Source organism: Tripterygium wilfordii, chromosome 17, assembly GCF_013401445.1.
Source record: "Tripterygium wilfordii isolate XIE 37 chromosome 17, ASM1340144v1, whole genome shotgun sequence".
NCBI lineage: Eukaryota > Viridiplantae > Streptophyta > Magnoliopsida > Celastrales > Celastraceae > Tripterygium > Tripterygium wilfordii.
In genome coordinates, this window is record NC_052248.1 from 71,653 (window position 1) to 90,392 (window position 18,740).

Sequence of the window (18,740 nt, forward strand, 5' to 3'; positions counted from 1 at the left end):
AAAATATTTATTCCTCAAACAAATATATCCCCAATAATTATAAATTATTTACAATTGTATCCTTACATATTAAGTCGGGATCCTTACATATTAAACTCCTCAAGCCTGGGTCGGGCATCAAAATAGAGTTTGGTTGTGTCCGGGATTAGGGATCGAGGTCGCGATCGGGCTCAGGATACGGGATAGAAGTCGAGATCCTGGATCGAGGCTGGGATCCTAGATTGATGTTGGGACCCTGGATCGGGCTTGGGATCCGAGATATGAGATGGGGGCAGGGGTCAGGGATAGGGGTCGGAATCCGAGATCGAACTCGAGATTCAACCCAGGATCCGGGATCAAACCTGGGATCTGGGATCGGACCTTGGATCGAGGATCGGGGCCCGAACCAGAGATCGAACCTGGGATTCGGGATCGAGACCGAGATCCAGGATCGGACTCGAGATCTGGGATCCGGGTTGAAATCTGAGATCGAACTACGGGGCCGGGATCGGGGCCGGGATCTAGGATCAAGGCCCGGATCGGACCTGGGATCCGGAATCTAAGATCGAACCCAAGATTTAGGATTGAGGCTGGGATCCGAGATCAAACCCGGGATCAAGGATCGAGGTTGAGATCCGGGATAGGGGCAAGGATCCGGGATCATGCCCAGGATACATGATTGAGCCTGCTGGGATAGGGTCCAATCAAGCCGGGGTCTGGGATTGATTTCGGGTCATATCGGGATCCGAGATCGAACCCAGTTCCGATCAGGGTCTCGGGCTATGGTCAGGCCCGAGATTCAGGATCGGACCCGGGTCAGGTTTAGGATTAGGATCGAGCCCAGGTCATGTCGGGGTCTAGGATTGAGACCGGATTAGGTCGAGGATCTGGATCGAACTAGGGTCAGGTCGTGATTGGGATCGGGATAGGGGTCGGGGTCATGCGGGGGTCTAGGATCGAGTCTGGGTCATGTCGGGGTCTAGGATCGAGCCCAGGCTAGGCATCAGAACTAGCTCTTGATTTTTTTCAATAATATTTTTAAAATATGTAAAGGTATATGAAGGTAATTTTGGAAAACACTAAAAAATGGAATACATTTTCCTTTTATAAACCAAACACTTTAATAGGATTACATTGTAATCACATTACCACAATTGAATTACTTGTAAATGAATTACAATTACTATCGGCATATATTGAACCAAACGGGCCTTTAGTGTTGGTGTTAGTATTAGGTCGGCAACCAAAAATAAATTATCACCCCTAGTGCCCACATGCAACATCACTGTTATTATTGATAAATACCTTACCGATGCCATTCTTCACTCAAAGTCAGCTCTTCCATCATGCTCTTATATATAAATTAACACATTATTGGCTTTGACTTTATACAAATATTAACATTCTTTGCACTTTAAAATAACCATCTTCATTCCACATCTATGTATGCATCTCAACACTAGTCACCTGATACAAGGCCAAAACAACATATTCTAGCAACCAATTTAACTTCTTAATCTGTATCTTCAACTCCCACCTTCATAAAGATGGCCACGGAGGTCAAAGTTGTTCTCTCTTGGGTTTTCCTTTTCCTGGCCGCACTGGCATTCCTCCTCGTGCTGAAGAACAAGAAAAGCCGCAATAGAACAAAGAATATGCTACCACCAGGGGAAATGGGACTTCCTTGGATTGGAGAAACAATGGAGTTCTACAAAGCTCAACACAAGGACCGATTATTTGAGGACTTTGTTCAACCTCGGATATCCAACTACGGAAACATCTTCAAAACAAGGCTAATGGGTTCACCAACAGTTGTGGTGAATGGAGCCGAGGCTAATCGGTTCTTCTTATCCAACGAGTTCAAGTTGGTGATAAGCTCTTGGCCTGCAGCTTCAGTTCAGCTCATGGGGAAGAACTCTATCATGGAAAAGCAAGGGGAGCAGCACCGCTGTCTCCGGGGCCTCATAGCCACCTCTCTAAGCCATGCAGGACTAGAGGCTTTAGTCCCCAAGATGTGCGAGTCAGTACAATTGCACTTGGATACTAATTGGGATGGCCAAGAAATGGTAAGCCTTTATCGTTCAACAAAAGTAGTGACATTTACCATAGTTTTCGAGTGCCTACTAGGAATCAAAGTGGAGCCTGGAATGCTGAGTATTTTTGAAAGAGTTCTGCAAGGGGTATTTGCAGCACCAGTCAAACTTCCTGGCTCTAGATTTTCAAGAGCCAAGAAAGCAAGGCAGCAGATAGAGAATATGTTGGCTATAATAGTGAGGGATAAGCGAAAAGAGATGGAAAATGTGCTAACGGATGAGAAGGAAGGGTCGCTGCTAACGCGGTTGGTGGCTGGGATGATCCGAGGAGAGATTAGTGAAGAAGAGGTTATTGACAATGTGGTTTTGCTTGTATTTGCAGCTCACGACACCACTTCTTTCGCCATTGCCATGACATTCAAAATGTTGGCTCACCACCCAAACTGCCACTCTCTCCTGATCCAAGGTACCTTCTCACTGCATCTAATTATGCTCCTCAATTTCATTCAGTTTTAGCAATCTAGTCAACAGAAATTATATCATTACCAACAGAACAGTTTGATATAAACAGCAAGAAAAGAGCTGGTGAAAATCTAACATTAGAAGACATGAAGAAGATGAACTATACCTGGCAAGTTGCACGTGAAAGCATGCGTCTCTTCCCTCCCATCTTCGGCTCCTTCAGGAAAGCAATTGCTGACATCCAATATGGTGGCTTCACCATCCCGAAAGGATGGAAGGTGAATATCACATCGTCTGTTCTATACTTTAACCAATCCAAGTGCCTTTTTTTTTTCCTGACATATAAGAACAACTTGCTGTGGTACATTTGTACAGGTTCTGTGGACGGCATATGGAACTCACTATAGTAAAGAGTATTTCCAGGATCCATTAAGCTTCAATCCAAATAGGTTTGAGGAGCCTGTTCCCCAATATGCTTACCTTCCATTTGGAGGAGGACCACGGCTTTGTGTAGGACATCAACTGGCCAAGCTCAATATCCTCATTTTTGTGCACCATGTTGTCACTCGATACAATTGGTCCTTGCTGCATCCAGATGAGGAAATTACCAAAGATCCTCTCCCATTTCCCTCCCTTGGAATGCCCATCAAGATCTCTTCCAAGTTGTAATAGTATTAACACACTTCCCTTTTACACACTCAAACTACAGATTTTATACACATTACTGCTGAAACAAGCAAGGCTTAAGTAGTTCTTCAGACAATACTGTTATCCAATTCGAATGTGAAAACTCTACAATGATGTACATCTTAGTATCTTCTGTTAAGAGAAAATAGTTCAGGAGGAAAGGCAAGCCAACAATCCGCTACGCATTCAGCATATTTGTTACTGACGGAAACACAATTTGGCAAGAAATATTGTCTAAAAAATTAGGTGTTATCCAGCTAGAATAACAGAAGTTCGTGTGTGCCACAAAAGAAAAAAAAAAAAAACAGAAGTTCGTGTGTGGTTTGATGCAGACGTAAAAGCGCGCACACACACCAAGAAGCTATATTTATCTGATATTTACCTCTCAAGTGTGTTGACAGGAATAGAAAGCATAACTTTTGCCGATTATTCGACAGGGTTGGGGATCCAAATTCCTGCCATTTAAGGGCACTTGCAATGTGCAAGTGCTAATGCCCCCAACAAAATTAATTTTGGGTATCATCTCTATTACACGAAAAATCAAATCAAACACGTATTCTAATACAACCACATCAGCGAAACACATATTTCAATACAGCCACATCAATAAAACACAAATTTTTATACATTTTCTCTTCCCACCTAACATGGAGGCCAACAACGTTTCATTTCTCCATATTATTCACAACAAAACTACACCAAAACACCAAATACCAATACATCCACATCAGAAAAACACTTCTCTCAATACAGTCACATAAGCAAAACACGTTTCACAATAAAAGACAACATCTTTGTTGGCCCAATAATTATATACCATTGCAAATGCCCTAATAGGATGGTGCGGAGTTTGACCACTTCAACTAGTGGTGCTGCTCAAGTTAGAAGCATGACTAAGCATCCAGATTTAAAAAAAAAAAAAAAAAAATCTTCACAATTGAGCAAACAAAATTTTTCTGGCTCTGCATGTAATGAGCATTTTCACAAGATGATGCAGAGTTAATTAAACAAAAGAATAAAGAAACATGTCTCATTATGCACACTTGTTTTCGTGACACTAAAAACATATAGATTCCATTTAATCCAGGGAGAATCATACGGGTGTAACTACTTCATAGCACCACCAGTCATTCTAACTTCTAGGTTTGATTTTAAGGACGAAACAACTGTACCCTACAAATGCAATCCAACAGAGCAGGAGGACGACACCACCAATGAAACATTGAGAGACTCAACTTTCTCCACTCTCAGTGAACACTTTAGTCCAAAATGTTGATTAATTTTACTGAATCTAAGAGACCTTGATGAGTAAACAAATAAATGGCCATTCAGTTCCCTATAATGGTAACCAAAATTTTGTTGATAGTTACAGCTATAATCACTTTGCAACAACAAAAGTTTTACGGAGAAGATGGATCTTTAGCACAGAGCTGGGGATCTGAAATTAGCTTATGACCGATTGGTGTCAAACCTCTCTCAAACCAATGTTTCACGATGGCTACTTCCACACACCGAACCTGCAAACATATTAACATCACGAATAATCAAGTGACAGAGTGAAGCAACAGAAGAACATCCATTGTATCACCAACATAAAAGCAAAGCTATTACAGATGAACAAAAATATTGGCAAGCCATTAACTCTTTTTCTTTTTGATAAAAATACCAGCATAAAATCAATAGTCTTCATAGGTAAGACACCCATATCTATGACAACAGTCGACCAAGTCCAATTATTATCTACATCATTTTAAGGTAGAAAAGACAAGGGCATTTATTAAGAATTTTATTCTACAACACAAACTTATATTTTATGTCGTTCCTCATTGCATCGTCCCTCAATATTCTGTGCAAGGAAGTAGTCCAATAATCGAACATGTGCCCAGCCGTAGAGTTGTAGTGGTGCAACTAAAAGGTCACAGATATATTATGCGGGGGGTAAGGTAAGCGTACATCCTATATGTCCCCGACCCCTCCACTGCAGGAACTTTGTGCTCGGGAGTTCTTTATCGCTTCATAAGATTACATCCCCCCTCTAAAGTAGTGAGATAGTAACCATTTTCCAGTTGAGCATTTTGGTAGTAGTTACCATATCTTTGTTAACACAAATAACCTTCCTTAAGAAAAATATAAATAACCATCCTCCTACCTATGTATCCAAAGTGGAATATGATGTTCACCTTGTCTTTTGGATATGCAAAGGAAATGAACCAATAATAGTAACATGTATGTCCCCAACGCCGTCCATTACGAGAATATTTGACACGGGAGTTGTTTACCTTTTTATAAGATTACATCTCCACTCAGGTTTGGGGTGAGATTTGGAATTTGATGGGTGTTAACTGGGTGCCTTCTAGGAACCTGAACTCAGAGGTGGAGGCATGACAAATCCAGGCAAAAATTTTTGGTTTTGACCCTTAGGGCCACTTGTTGGTTAATTTGGAAAGAACGCAATTCTAGAATTTTTCAGGAAAAAGAATGTTCGACTTTAGTCTTTTTGGATGGCTGGCTTACTGTACTTAAGCAGTGGTCAAATGGAACTAGTTCCAATTTTTTTTAAAGCCTGAATATCTCTAATTTGTAATTCTAGTTTGGATTGCATCCCCTTGGTGCTAGTTATATAATATTTTTCTATTAATAAAAAAGAGATAGGAACCATTTTCCAGCTGAGCATTTTGCTAGTAGTTACAATATCTTTGTTAACACAAATAACCTTCCTTAAGAAAAATATAAATACCCTTCCTCCTACGTATGTCTCCAAAGTGGAATAGGATCTTGACCTCGTCTTTTGTATATGCAAAGGGAATGAACCTATAACAGTACACAACATCTCGGATATCGCCAATTTGAAAGATAACAGGAGGCGACTTAAGTTTCACTGATGTTGGATCACTTAAGAATGACTAAATGAGTTTGATGTACTTAAAAGAAAAGAGTTCACAAAACAAAGCAATTAAGAGTATTTTCATCTGGCGTCTACTCTGCAAGAGGCGGAATAAATATGAGGATAGTAAGAACTGGAAGATTATCTCTCTGGAATATGTATAATGTACTGCTTAACACCAATACGAGGGTAGTAAAAAAACTTGAATGAATGGCAAAAAAGAATTCACATAGTAGAAAATGAAGATAAAGAAGACCAACCTGTCTGACGACGAATGGCTCCCCAGCAAGACTCAACGGTGCAGTTAGTATAGTCAGAAACCCATTTCGATTACCATAAACAATGTCAGTGAAAGGCCGATCACCCACCTGCCACAACCATAACCATGTCATCCCTTCAACCCAAGATAAAACCATTCAAAACTGGATCGGAAAAACCTCATTTACCATTATAAGCTGTGAGGATTCACAGCCAAAATGCTGCTCTATTTCTTCTGCTACCCCAGCTGGTTTTTTCACCCCTAGAGCACAACGTGCAAATACTCACATCAATGCTAATCAAAGGAATCATTTTTAGCACAAATTTGAAGGCAACAAGAGTTACTGTTCTTTTTGTTAAGTAAGCGGGGTGGGGGACTGGAACTTGGGTACACCAAGTTGAGGATATGCCTTAACCAGCTCAACAAGAGTTACTCAAATGCTGCTAATTTAGCGTTTTCAAATTAGAGCACAAATCACTTTGGTCATAGGACTTTCTAACGATTTTAGTATAGAATAAAAAGCTCCAAGCAATAAACACTCACTATGCCTTATCACTTTAATACCAATTGTTGCCTCAAGCGCCCTGGCTCTTGAACCATCATGATCGTACTCAAAAAGACCTAATTTATTAGCACCAAAGAACGTCGTAACATGAAAAAGGAGAAGAAACAACACCATACCAACAACAGAAGTAAAATTGAGTTGCAATTGGGTCGGACAAAAATTACCAGCAGAGTTACTAAACACCGCGATATTGTGCCCAAACACCGATTTGCACCGCTCAATCGAAGACCCAAGAGGATCCCAGAGTGTCAACGAGTAAGGTGCCGTAAGGGTGTTATCTTTATCAAACACAACACCCTTAAAACCCCGTCTATGCAGCTCAGCCCAATCAACGTGCCTTATATCGGGTACTGCAACATGAGGTAGAGCCAAGTGTCGATCTTTAGCGAACACTGTCACTGAAGAAACGATGCCCTCAATATTGATTCTTTGGCCCAACGCCGCTTTCAAGTCCGGCCACCACATGCTTGCAGAAGGTTCACAAACCCTTGTGGCGCTGCTCTCTGTTCTTAGCTGTCCTCCTTGGGGTTGGATTTCTGGGGTTTGGTTGTTGGATGTATTGGAGTCGGAAGAAAAGCGGAAGTGGTGTTGAAATGCTGGGGGTATGCGATTTGGGTGCGCAATGTTTTGGTTTGTGTGGCGTTGTTTGCTCAAGTTGTTTGTGGCGAGGAGAACGAAAGAGCATACGTGTCCAAGATGAGTTTGATAGTTGGGAAGTGTAACGGAAGTGGGGCTTCGACTCTTGCGGCCGGGTTGACGAAAAGGGTTGGAGACGATGCAGTGGCAGTAGCTCTGCAAGGAAGTAACGGAGGCGGACTGCATTTCCAAGCTTCGGTTTTGTTTTGTTTTTTTTTAATTTTAAATTTTCTAATAGTACTTTTTAAAAAAAGAGTAGGAGCAGGATCTGTATTTTCTTTCCTTTTTATTTTTTCTTATTTTAAATGAGAGCATTTCTCTTTGCTAGTTTACTTTACCAGTAATTGTCCTACGCTAGGAAGCATTGTTACTTCCCTGGCAATAGCTCTGCAATTTGCAAAAGAATACTAGATTTGCCAAAAGAAGAAGAGAATACTAGATTCACTGCCTTTATTCCTTTTCTTTTCACATTAAAATATTGTTTGCAATTTTGCATATTCCAGAGATTATTGGAAGGCCATCTTCCTCTGTTGAGACTGGCACAGTAGCACTCGCTCCTTCATGCTCATGCCTTGGTTTTTTGTTTTGTTTCCCTTGTGTTCTGCCTCTGCACTTGGCCTCACCGAAGACGAGGAGAAAAAACTTCAGTGTCAAGCGGTCATAGCTTTTTCTGTTTCTCTTATTTTCTTTCCAAAAGAAAAAGATTAGTTTCATTGATATAAGCATATTACTCCGACGAGTCAATGGCCACCCAACACTTGCACACAATTATTGTTAATCGATTGACAGACATGGATAAGTAAATCCTTGTCTAATTAACTTTTTGCTAATCAAGGAGGTAATCAGTTTTCTGTTGAATAGAAATGTCATAGCTCAAGCAACTGCCTCTATATTAAGAAAACTCCAGACTTGACCTGGCCAGCTCTGTGGATTCTCCCTCCTCTGTTTCTCTTTATCCAGCGTCTCGTCATGACTACCTCTTTGGAGTTGCGGAGCAAGAAGACGTTGATTGAATAAAATGCTAACTTATTTTGAAGGTCACAAAATGCATGTGCGTTGTTCAGCCCTAGAAGATTGAAGTTCTAAAAGAGAGAACAAGAAAATAAAAACAGGGGTACTGATGGAGGTGGCAGTGGTCTGCTGTAGTAAAAACTACAATAGATCTCACTGTAGGTAATTTGGATCCTTAAAATTTTTTATTTTATTTTGAAAAAATTATAAATGTGCAGTTTATGATCTAACAAATCCAACGATATATTTTTTGTTAGAAACAAAAATCAAATTCATCGTGATCCAGACATCGAATGTTTTGAGTTTATATCCGACGGTCTAAAATTGTTAAGCATTTTTCATGTAGCATATGATTTTTGTTTTGAACAAAAAATATATCGTTGGATTCGTTAGATCATAAACTACACATCTATAATTTTTTTAAAATAAAAAAAAAATTTCGTCTCAAATTGTTATTACAGCGGGGCCTGCTGTAATTTTTTTACAGCAGAGCCCCGGCACCCTACTGATGGAACCTGGGGTGATTCATCTTGTAATTGGTCTATTGGAGGAACACAAGTCCCTTTTGGAGTTGTGATTTTTGTGTTTCCCAATTTTGTGAATTCAAAGACAAAGATAAGTAGGTTTAATTCAAGAAAACCAAGCCTCCATAAGACACAAGTGCCAAGCAATTTTTTGATTATCTCATTCACCTTCGCATGAACTTAAATACGTAACAGTTTGAGAAATTGCAGCCATCCAACGTGACCATAACCTCTGCCAAACAAATAACTTACCCACACCACTAACCCATGAAACTTGGGCACACCTAAGACACAATAAGATGATAACTGAACAAATAACTTACCCACACCACTAACCCATGAAACTTGGGCACACCTAAGACACAATAAGATGATAACTGAACAAATAACTTACCCACACCACTAACCCATGAAACTTGGGCACACCTAAGACACAATAAGATGATAACTGACCACTAAAAGAAGAGTACATGACAACACTAGAAAGGAATAATGAACGGCAACTAGCACACCACCAATTGAACCCAACTAGCACACCACCAATTGAACCATCCATAACCGGTTTGCAAGGTAGAGGATTGCCCCACCCATATAAAACACTTCACTCACTTCCACCTACCCGATGTGGGATAAGGGCTCCCACCTACGCAATGTGGGACAAGGGAACGACCAGCGCACTGCATCAATTCCCTCCCTCCCCAAAAAACATGTGGCTTGCAAGGTTGAGGATTGCCCCACCCATATAAAGCACTTCACCTACCCAATGTGGGATAAAGGAACGACTAGCGCACTGCGTCAATTCCCTCGGGAACGACCAGCGCACTACATCAATTCCCTCCCTCCCCAAAAAACACGTGGCTTGCAAGGTTGAGGATTGCCACACCCATATAAAGCACTTCACCTACCCGATGTGGGATAAGGGAACGACCAGCGCACTGCGTCAATTCCCTCCCTCCCCAAAAAACACGTGGCTTGCAAGGTTGAGGATTGCCCCACCCATATAAAGCACTTCACCTACCCGATGTGGGATAAGGGAACGACTAGCGCACTGCGTCAATTCCCTCGGGAACGACCGGCGCACTGCATCAATTCCCTCCCTCCCCAAAAAACACGTGGCTTGCAAGGTTGAGGATTGCCCCACCCATATAAAGCACTTCACCTATCTGATGTGGGATAAGGGAACGACTAGCGCACCGCGTCAATTCCCTCGGGAACGACCAGCGCACTGCATCAATTCCCTCTCTCCCCAAAAAACACGTGGCTTGCAAGGTTGAGGATTGCCACACCCATATAAAGCACTTCACCTACCCGATATGGGATAAGGGAACGACCAACGCACTGCGTCAATTCCCTCCCTCCCCAAAAAACACGTGGCTTGCAAGGTTGAGGATTGCCCCACCCATATAAAGCACTTCACCTACCCGATGTGGGATAAGGGAACGACTAGCGCACTGCGTCAATTCCCTCCCTCCCAAAAAAACCCCAAAAAACACGTGGCTTGCAAGGTTGAGGATTGCCCCACCCATATAAAGCACTTCACCTACCTGATGTGGGATAAGGGAACGACTAACACACTGCGCCAATTCTCTCCCTCCCAAAAAAACCTACCTGATGTGGGATAAGGGAACGACTAGCACACTGCGTCAATTCCCTCCCTCCCAAAAAAACACGTGTCCCACGTGTGATGGTCCACCCCATGAACCCACATGCATCTATGTCATCAGCATGGGCCTCGCTCCGATACCAACTGATAAGGTTAAGGACCAATACCCCTAGCCCAACCAACAAGCCCAGCATAGACCTACGCCCAGGCCCGACCCAACTGTAACCAACAGGCCTAAAACTTATGGACTAAGTAAGGAAGGCATTAACCCGCCTTATAAATCGCACTTAACTCCCACATCTAAGCAATGTGGGACAAATGCACAACAGGTACTTGAACTTAAGATTTGTGGTAAACAAGGAAACTCATGAGCTTTCTACAGATTTTCCAAACTTCCAAAAGAAAATGAGAAAGATCCGAGTAAAGTCAGTATGAAATTTGAAGTCTCAACTGATTAATCAGAAATCATAGGAAAATGCACAGCAGAAGCAACCACTGGAAAATTTAAGGCAGTTCATCTGTTAGTAAGGTCTTAAATCCCAACATTATACACCAAACAAATATTCTTTTTGGCTTCAAAGTGCCAGTAAATAAATGGAGATTTATGTCATATGCTGCACAAACGACGAGCTGAGATTGAATTTCCAAATCCTAATACTAACAGGTTGACCAGGCAACTCTTGCCGTCATTCCTTCAACAGAATATCAATCTGCCATACTCAGTACAAGACTTTATCATGTTAAAGATCAATTCACTTAAATTCTTAAAGAGACAAAGACCTAAGCAGAAAAACGTGAGATTGTGTTTAGGATGCAACCAGGCAAGGAAATTATTGATAGGACAATCTCAAAATCAAGTTAATCCGCCAAGTCAATTTCATAAATATAACAAGCAACCAAAGCGGCCTGTTTCTACAATATCTCCCAATCAAGTAACAAGATAAAGTAATCGGCCAACTCAATTTCATAAATATAACAAGCAACCAAAAAAAACACTGTTTAGCAGTTACCATGATAAGCTCCTCTAGAATGCCCCAGAGAAGAGACAAAATCATCAAGGCATTAAACTTTTTTCTTCTTCTTCTTTTCCTTGTCCTTCACTTCCTCAGTCTTCAATGAAAACCCGCCTTTTTTCTGTTTCTTATGTTTGATGCGATCCTCACTCTCCACATTAATGGGCAACCCATCTTTCTCCACCTTAACTGCCTTCCTTGCTACTTTACCATCCACAACACTCCCCTTATCTGCCTTTCTCTTCTTACTCACTAATTCACTACCACCCATCTCACCATTCACATCATCCATACCATCCTCGCCCTCAACATCACTACCCAATTCATCCTCATTAAAAATGTCGCCAACATTCCTATCCATGTACCTGACCTCGTGTATCCTCCCCTTCTTTTTCTTCTTCATCTCCACTTTCTTATCTTCTCCACCCTCTTCCTCTTTGAAATCCTCTTCTTGATCCTTCACTCCCTCAATCTTCAGCTTGATATCATCAATGCCTGGGGCAGCCTGATATATAGGCAATGCCACGCTCTCAAGCAACTTCAAATGGAAAGACCTCACATTTCCCCACTTTTTCGGCACAGTTTCAGCAATCCCATTAACGGCAGCCACCAAATTCTCCACAATTTCCTCTTTCCCCATCGACAGCCTAGCCACCTTCACGACACTACAAGTTCCTGTACTCAAATACAGCATTGCAGAAGCACATGACTTCTCAATCTGCTCTTTCCAGTTCTGGTGCTTCAATTCCACCGGCACTGGAATCTTTTTCTTCTTAAAGAACTGCTTCCCCAGCAGCCTAGGCAACAAGGGAATCACCCTCTTATCCGCAAAGAAAATGTCGTACGAATCACAGAGCTTCCGCTTGGCCTCGAAAGGTCGGTAATCGGTCTTAAGCTTAGAAAGCTTCAAGACCTTGGAGATGGGGATATTCTCGCCCTTGATCTTCTTCAGGGCCGATTCCTTGGTGAGATTGGATTTGGAGCGATCGTCAATGATGAGGCAGAGCTCCGAGATGGCGGGGTCGGTGAGAGGATGAGGGAGGGGAATTTTGTGAGCATTGGTGCGGCTTTTCTGTGGGATCTTCTTGAGCGTCAGAATCAGGTATACAAACTCGTCATGTTCGAGGAGTTGAGGTTTCTGTGTCTTCAATTTGGAATCTCTCCACCTGATAAGCGCATTGACAGCTTTCTCTAAAACTCTGGGACTCGCCTTAGAGAGCGTCGAAGACGTAGGTGGATTGGTGGCGGCCATCGAAGCTGCTACCGAGAGAGGCGAAGAAGATAGACAAGCAGTTCTAGGGTTTAAGCATAAACAATAAAACAAAGGCCAAGCGGGTGAGGTTTTGCCGTTTTACAAGACTGTGTGGGCTTGGCAGTTAGGCCCACTGCGGCTCAATGTTTGTGGTCTTGTTACTCCTTTTTTTGAAAAAAAATTATTATTATTGTTGTAAATTTTCTATGGAAAGTGACATATTAATACCACTTTCAAAATTATTGGAGTCCACTCTAAAAAATTTTATCCCTCATAAATCCATTTTTATTTTTTATAATATTTAAATCATTTAAATTTTATTTGATTTCTTTTTTGCCCTTTTCTCAAAAAGGATTAGATTTAATATGCTTTATTTCTCTTCTTAGTCTCTATATGCTACATCTCTCTTATCTCATTGCATCTTCTCTCTCTACTGCATCTCTCTCTCATCATAACAATTTTTTCTCTCCTGTTGCATCTCTCTTTCTTTGCTACATCTCTCTCATTACTACATCTTTCTCTCTCTCTCATCTTTTTTCATACCTATCATTTTGGTCTAAACATGACTGTGCATTATGCGTCTCTGTGAGGGGAGTCCAACGGTGATGGTGGTGTTGCGAATTGTCATCGGAATCAGTCAAATTTGAAGTTTTTCAAATAGTAATGTTAGCCGACCAAGGTTACTATTTTAAAACGAGCATATCTAGTGGTCGTTTTGGACCGTATATGACTAGGCATTGTGTGCTTTAATGAGAGGAGTCCAATAATGATGATGGTATGGCAAACTGTTGCCAAAATTGACTGGATCTGAAGTTTTTTCCAAATAGTAACATTGGCCGACCAATGTCATTGTTTTGAAATAGTAATATCAACCAATCAATGTTACTGTTTTAAAACAATTATATCCGGTGATTGTTTTGGGTCATATCTGGCTGGGCATTATGCGTCTCAGTGAGGGGAGTCCAACGATAGTGATGGTGTAGCGAACCGTCTCCAGAATCGGCCAGATCTAAGGCTTTTGTCTTGCGGTGGTCTCGACTTTCCAATCGTTTTCCAACCAAATGGAAAAGCCATTGGTGGTGATGGAAGGTCGATCGGAGTATGTACATGGTGATGTGAGTTTCAGTTTAGGTTGGATACCAACGGACAACAGTAATGAGAGAGAAGAAGAAGAGAAGTGTAGTTGTTGTTGGAGGAAGAAGATAAATGTAAAAAAAATAATTAGCATACTAGTGATATGTTAGAAGGATAAAGTTTTTTGAACTGAACGTAAGTATCCAAATATTTCACAAGTGGTATTGGCTTGAAATTTTCCCAATTTTCTAGCTTAGCATTATTACGAGTCTAGTAAACTCCATTAACCACAAATCCTTCTAAAAAAAGCCACAAATTCGTTTTTCTTTTTTCTTTTTCTCATTATCTGTATTTTTTTTCTTAGTAGCAAGTATATGATAAGCATTAAGCAGTCGAACCCCGCTCGATGGAAGATTCCAAAATATGAACTCTAACAACAACCATTGCCATTGTCATAAAACCCGAGAATGGAAGAAGTGTCTACCATTCTGTAATTATCTACCATTCTTTGTGTATCAAGCACAACAGCAAGTCAAATAGTGTCTCCCCTGCTTTCAAAGAAGAACCAAAAAGAAAGAACACTCCCATCTCCCATTCCCCACCTAACATTCAATTCAATTATTTGCTTACATTTCCCCCTCTGATGGGTTTATATTTATTTTCTCATCTTTGACTTGCTTCTTTCCTTTATTTTTCTGTCCTCCACTTATTGGGTTGTTTTCCATTAAAAATTTAGCCAGAGGAGGAAGATAAAAGAGACATATTCAGCAACTGTGGTATCAATGGAGGACTCCCAATTAAATGGCATAGTCGAGAAGACCCAAGATATGGAACCGTCACAGAATCATGACAAGAAGCTGAGTCTTGGGGATGTTAAGGAGTTCAATTCTGTTGTAGATGATGGTATGTCTGATGCCCAACAAGTGAAAATTTCAGAGGAAGACAAGGAATCTGATGAGAAGAGTCATCAAGCAGAGGATTCAGTGGCACTGGAGGCGGAGAAAGAGGATGTTAAGTCAGTTGTGGAGCCTCTTATGTCTCTGCCTGAAGCAGTCGCCAAATCAGTGGAGCCAGATGCAACTATTGAAGTTGCAAACAAGGGAGTGGAAGACAAGACTTTACCATATCCAGAAGAGAAAGTAGGGAAATCTTCAATTGCAAATCCAGATGTGGGAATGAATGGTATTGACGGGACCACACAAGCAGCTTCAGATGAGAAGGCAAAAACCGCTCCAACTGCGGCAGATGAATACGGAAGCACTCCTTCAGATATAGCAGATGAGACGCCAAGGGGAATTGAGGAGAAAGAAAATGGTGAGAGTCCTCCAAAGGGAGTCAGAGAAGCAGAACGCACAGCTGTTGTTGCGAGCACTGGAGAGTCATCAGCCATTTTTGACGAGGAAGCTGTAAACAATGCTGATGCTTTATTATTAAACCAATCGGCAGATATTCCTGGTGTGGGAAGCGCTGATGGTGGTGATCAGGATGACAAGGCCAAAATCACTGAAAGATCAGAAAATTCTGTAAGTAATCCCTAGACTTCAATCCTTAGTGATTCTTTTTAACAGCATGAAACATCTACCAAGTTGGGATATTGTTGATGACAGCCTGTTATATCTCTAACTCAACGCACTCTGCGACCAACTTCTACTTCTTGGAGGAGCTGCTGTGGACTTCTACAAGTTTTACGACGATCCTAAAGCTGAGAAAAAGTATCACTATCTGCATATTCCTTATTGTTGTTTACTTGCGTTTGGTTTTGGTTTGGGAAAACGCTTTAGCATTTTGTTTGCATCCACCCACTTTTTAGTTGAAAGAGGAATTATATGTAACTCGTCTATTCCCCCTCTTCGCCTGGCTTACAGCAGTAGAAGATAATCCTTGCTATTCGTGACTCAGAATTCGTTGTGTTACAGATTGTGCTGCTTTATTTGTTGCATTTTGTACATCATATGCATTGTTTGAAACAAATCTTAAATTCGATTCTGATGTTTGTAAGCGAAACAGAAAAGTGCATTTTACACAAGTATCATTTCCCAATAGTATTGCTGAGTATCATCCTAATTTGAAATGGACTTTTTTCTTTTCCTTTCTGTATAGATAAGTTTTTACCGTGTCCAACTGGTGTGTTAAGCTGTTTGCTGGCTAAACAGCCCAACAAACACCAGGTTGCAAGCCATGGCCAACTTTAAGACCGACTATCATCTAAAGAACTCTGTAAAAGAATGAAAATTCATTCAGAGCTGCAACATGTCAAAAGAAGTACGAATGGTTGTCTTGTACAGTTCCATGATCCTAATCCATAGGAAACAAACCAATACTTCGGAATCAAGATCCAACCACATGCAGGAAACAAAATATCTTATGTTTTGAAGGAAAAGAGAATGTTAAACAACCATCAAAATTAACGACATGATTTAGTTGGAATAATCACATGGAATGGAAAATGTAAGATAATATCATAATAGAGTACTGCCACCAGACATGCCAATCATCATCAACAACAAAGCCTTCATCCCAAACAACGTTGCAGTCGCGCCAGTCTCATCCCCTATTTCATGACATTGACCTTTGGTGTCTGATTATACTTTATGTTTGTAGTAAACCCCCTCAACCCCAAGTATTTTTGAGGACGAAGAAAGAAACAAAACGGGGGAGCAACTTTGTACTAAGAATACCAAGGAAATTGTCAAAAACAAACACAAGGATGAGGAAAAATAAGTCGAGTTTATTAGCATTCTAGATAATACTACAAACCAGCCAATCATAAGCAAGCAAATAGTGATGCAACCCGGTAGAAATGGTCGCAGCTGCTTATCAATTTCATAATTGTGCTAAGGTTACACAATCATCTACTTACTCAACCACCCCCCCCCCCCCCCCAAGCTGCTTATGAAATATAAAATTTGCTTTAGATGCCAAAAGATCTTAATGAAACAAAAATCTAAATATGTTATTCATTTGCATCCTCATGAAGGCAGGATTGCATAATGAATGGGAAACATAATGAACCATTCAACTAGCATATCCGGTATCTTTCATGCCCTAGCTTGCGTTATCAAACCACATTTATTTGACAGCCAATACACATTAGAGAACTAGCATATCCAGTATCTCAAAAGCAACAAAAGGCCAAACTTCAGCAACACTTGTCTAAGTAAGTAAGTATATAAGTCATTCAGGTTTCCCAATGAAAAACTACAAAGCTTACAAAGCTTAGCAAGCAAACAACACAGACATGCCAAAATCATAGTAAACTAGAGCCCGTAGGCTCAAAAACAATGCCAAGAGACTTATCCAACAAAACTAAAGTCATAATTAGAACCCAACCTCATCTCTATCTCCGCCTAGCATAGCAAACATAGAGCACAGCAGCTGTAGCAGCGATAGCTCCTGTAGAACCCAAGGCAACCACTGGCCACTGCACCTTCAATCCCTTGTATCCCTTCTCTCCACCTTCTCCATTCTCTAATATCTCAGAAGCAGTCCCATTAACAGCCTGGATTGTGCTCTCTTTCAAGCCACTGATCACCTTTCCAGCCTCCTCAGCCTCGCTTTGCAGCTCCACCATCTTCAGTTCCATTGCCTTCACCTTTTCCTCTGACTCCCTCAGCGCCTCCTCTAAAACCTTCTTATCTACCGTAATCTTCTCCAATTCCACCCCATTTTGGGCGACTCCATACTCCAAGTCCTCAATTTTTTTCTTGAAACCACTGATTTCGCTCTCTTTTTCTTTGATTTTCTCTCTCATCTCCTCCTCCCCCCTAATTTTTTTGCTCTTCTCCTCAATCTCCTTCACCTCCAAAATCCCGATCTTCCTCTCCAATTCTCTCACTTTCTTTTCGCTCTCAGCATTTGCTTTCTTCAAACTCTCCACCTCCGACTCCAAACCCTCAAGTTTGCTTTCTTTCTCTCCCAAAACCTTCTTTAACTCTGCTAACTCGGAATTGGCTTCCTCTCCATCACTCATCGCAGAGATAAGATCATGCTGAAGCCTGGAAACCTCTGTTTCGAGATCCACGGCTCTCGCAGCAATTGATTCGAGAGCCCTTTTCCCTTGTTCTGATTCAGCCACTTGTCCCTCCAATTCTCCCAATCGGTTCCTCAATTGCTCATTCTCGGTACTTAATCCTTCAATCTCAGATGTAAGGTTGGTGATTTGGTCCTTGATTTCCCCGTTGTCACGAACCAGCCGGAGCTTCTCGTTCTCCAAAGCTTCGATCTTCCGCGTCATCTCGGAAACTTTGGTGTCGCCGTTGTTAGTGTCGTTGATATCATAAAAGTTTTCCGCGGCCTGATCTTCAGCGTCCGATGCCACGCCGTTATTGATCGTCTTCTCTGCCATTGCTTTAGTCTACAAATTAGAGTCAAGTGCGAATCAAAAACGGAATCAATAATAACAAAAGCAAAAACTTAGTGAGTGACATACAGTCTGTCTGATAGGCAGGCAAGCGTGAGATTGGGAGAAAGAAATGAAGGGATCGGCAGCCAAACAGTGAAGTTACTAGGTTCAACCTTGGAAGATGTCTATGGAGAATTTTTTGGACAATTAAGTAAAGAGGAAAGGGACGAAAAAGACCACACCTTTCTTCCTTCCTTCCTTCCTTTCCTTTCCTCTCCTTTCCTTTCTTTCTGGTGTGCGTAAATCCGATTTTGATGAGATTAGGGTTTTTCTTCAAATATACTAGAAACGAATGGTTAACGACGATCGGGTTGCACTTGCACCCCAATGATAGCACGTGCTCGAAATAGGTACGT

At 41.3% G+C, this 18,740-nt stretch overlaps 5 protein-coding genes across 11 annotated transcripts; 2 read left to right on the forward strand and 3 right to left on the reverse strand.

The window, feature by feature from the left end:
* The first annotated feature begins 1,278 nt into the window (after positions 1-1,278).
* LOC119982090 (taxadiene 5-alpha hydroxylase) lies at positions 1,279-3,466 on the forward strand. Its single transcript, XM_038825282.1, has 3 exons — positions 1,279-2,478; positions 2,565-2,752; positions 2,850-3,466. Exons 1-3 carry the CDS (start codon positions 1,527-1,529, stop codon positions 3,141-3,143), a joined length of 1,434 nt encoding a protein of 477 aa, XP_038681210.1. The 5' UTR covers positions 1,279-1,526; the 3' UTR covers positions 3,144-3,466.
* Positions 3,467-4,376: 910 nt separating this feature from the next.
* Positions 4,377-7,737, reverse strand: LOC119982052 (phosphatidylglycerophosphate phosphatase 1, chloroplastic). Of its 2 annotated transcripts, XM_038825224.1 has the most exons (5): positions 7,034-7,735; positions 6,848-6,925; positions 6,492-6,565; positions 6,306-6,413; positions 4,377-4,678 (listed from the first exon to the last, which is right to left on the reverse strand). In XM_038825224.1, the coding sequence occupies exons 1-5, from the start codon at positions 7,689-7,691 to the stop codon at positions 4,562-4,564; spliced, it is 1,035 nt and encodes a 344-aa protein (XP_038681152.1). In that variant the 5' UTR covers positions 7,692-7,735; the 3' UTR covers positions 4,377-4,561. The 2 variants fall into 2 exon arrangements, with proteins under 2 accessions (XP_038681152.1, XP_038681153.1); XM_038825225.1 differs by lacking the exon at positions 6,848-6,925 and having other exon boundaries at positions 7,034-7,737.
* Positions 7,738-11,490: 3,753 nt separating this feature from the next.
* Positions 11,491-12,971, reverse strand: LOC119983090 (ribosomal L1 domain-containing protein 1-like). The gene has a single exon (XM_038826755.1). It carries the CDS (start codon positions 12,906-12,908, stop codon positions 11,706-11,708), a length of 1,203 nt encoding a protein of 400 aa, XP_038682683.1. The 5' UTR covers positions 12,909-12,971; the 3' UTR covers positions 11,491-11,705.
* Positions 12,972-14,667: 1,696 nt separating this feature from the next.
* LOC119981781 lies at positions 14,668-16,046 on the forward strand. The gene is made up of 2 exons (XM_038824911.1): positions 14,668-15,505; positions 15,590-16,046. The coding sequence occupies exons 1-2, from the start codon at positions 14,765-14,767 to the stop codon at positions 15,680-15,682; spliced, it is 834 nt and encodes a 277-aa protein (XP_038680839.1). The 5' UTR covers positions 14,668-14,764; the 3' UTR covers positions 15,683-16,046.
* A 1,026-nt stretch (positions 16,047-17,072) lies between these two features.
* On the reverse strand, positions 17,073-18,740 carry LOC119982935 (peroxisomal and mitochondrial division factor 1-like). 6 transcript variants are annotated; one of them, XM_038826541.1, is made up of 2 exons: positions 18,412-18,740; positions 17,073-18,329 (listed from the first exon to the last, which is right to left on the reverse strand). In XM_038826541.1, the coding sequence occupies exon 2, from the start codon at positions 18,325-18,327 to the stop codon at positions 17,320-17,322; it is 1,008 nt and encodes a 335-aa protein (XP_038682469.1). In that variant the 5' UTR covers positions 18,328-18,329; positions 18,412-18,740; the 3' UTR covers positions 17,073-17,319. The 6 variants fall into 6 exon arrangements, with proteins under 6 accessions (XP_038682469.1, XP_038682467.1, XP_038682468.1 ...); XM_038826539.1 differs by having other exon boundaries at positions 17,073-18,336; positions 18,583-18,727; XM_038826540.1 differs by having other exon boundaries at positions 17,073-18,336; positions 18,567-18,714.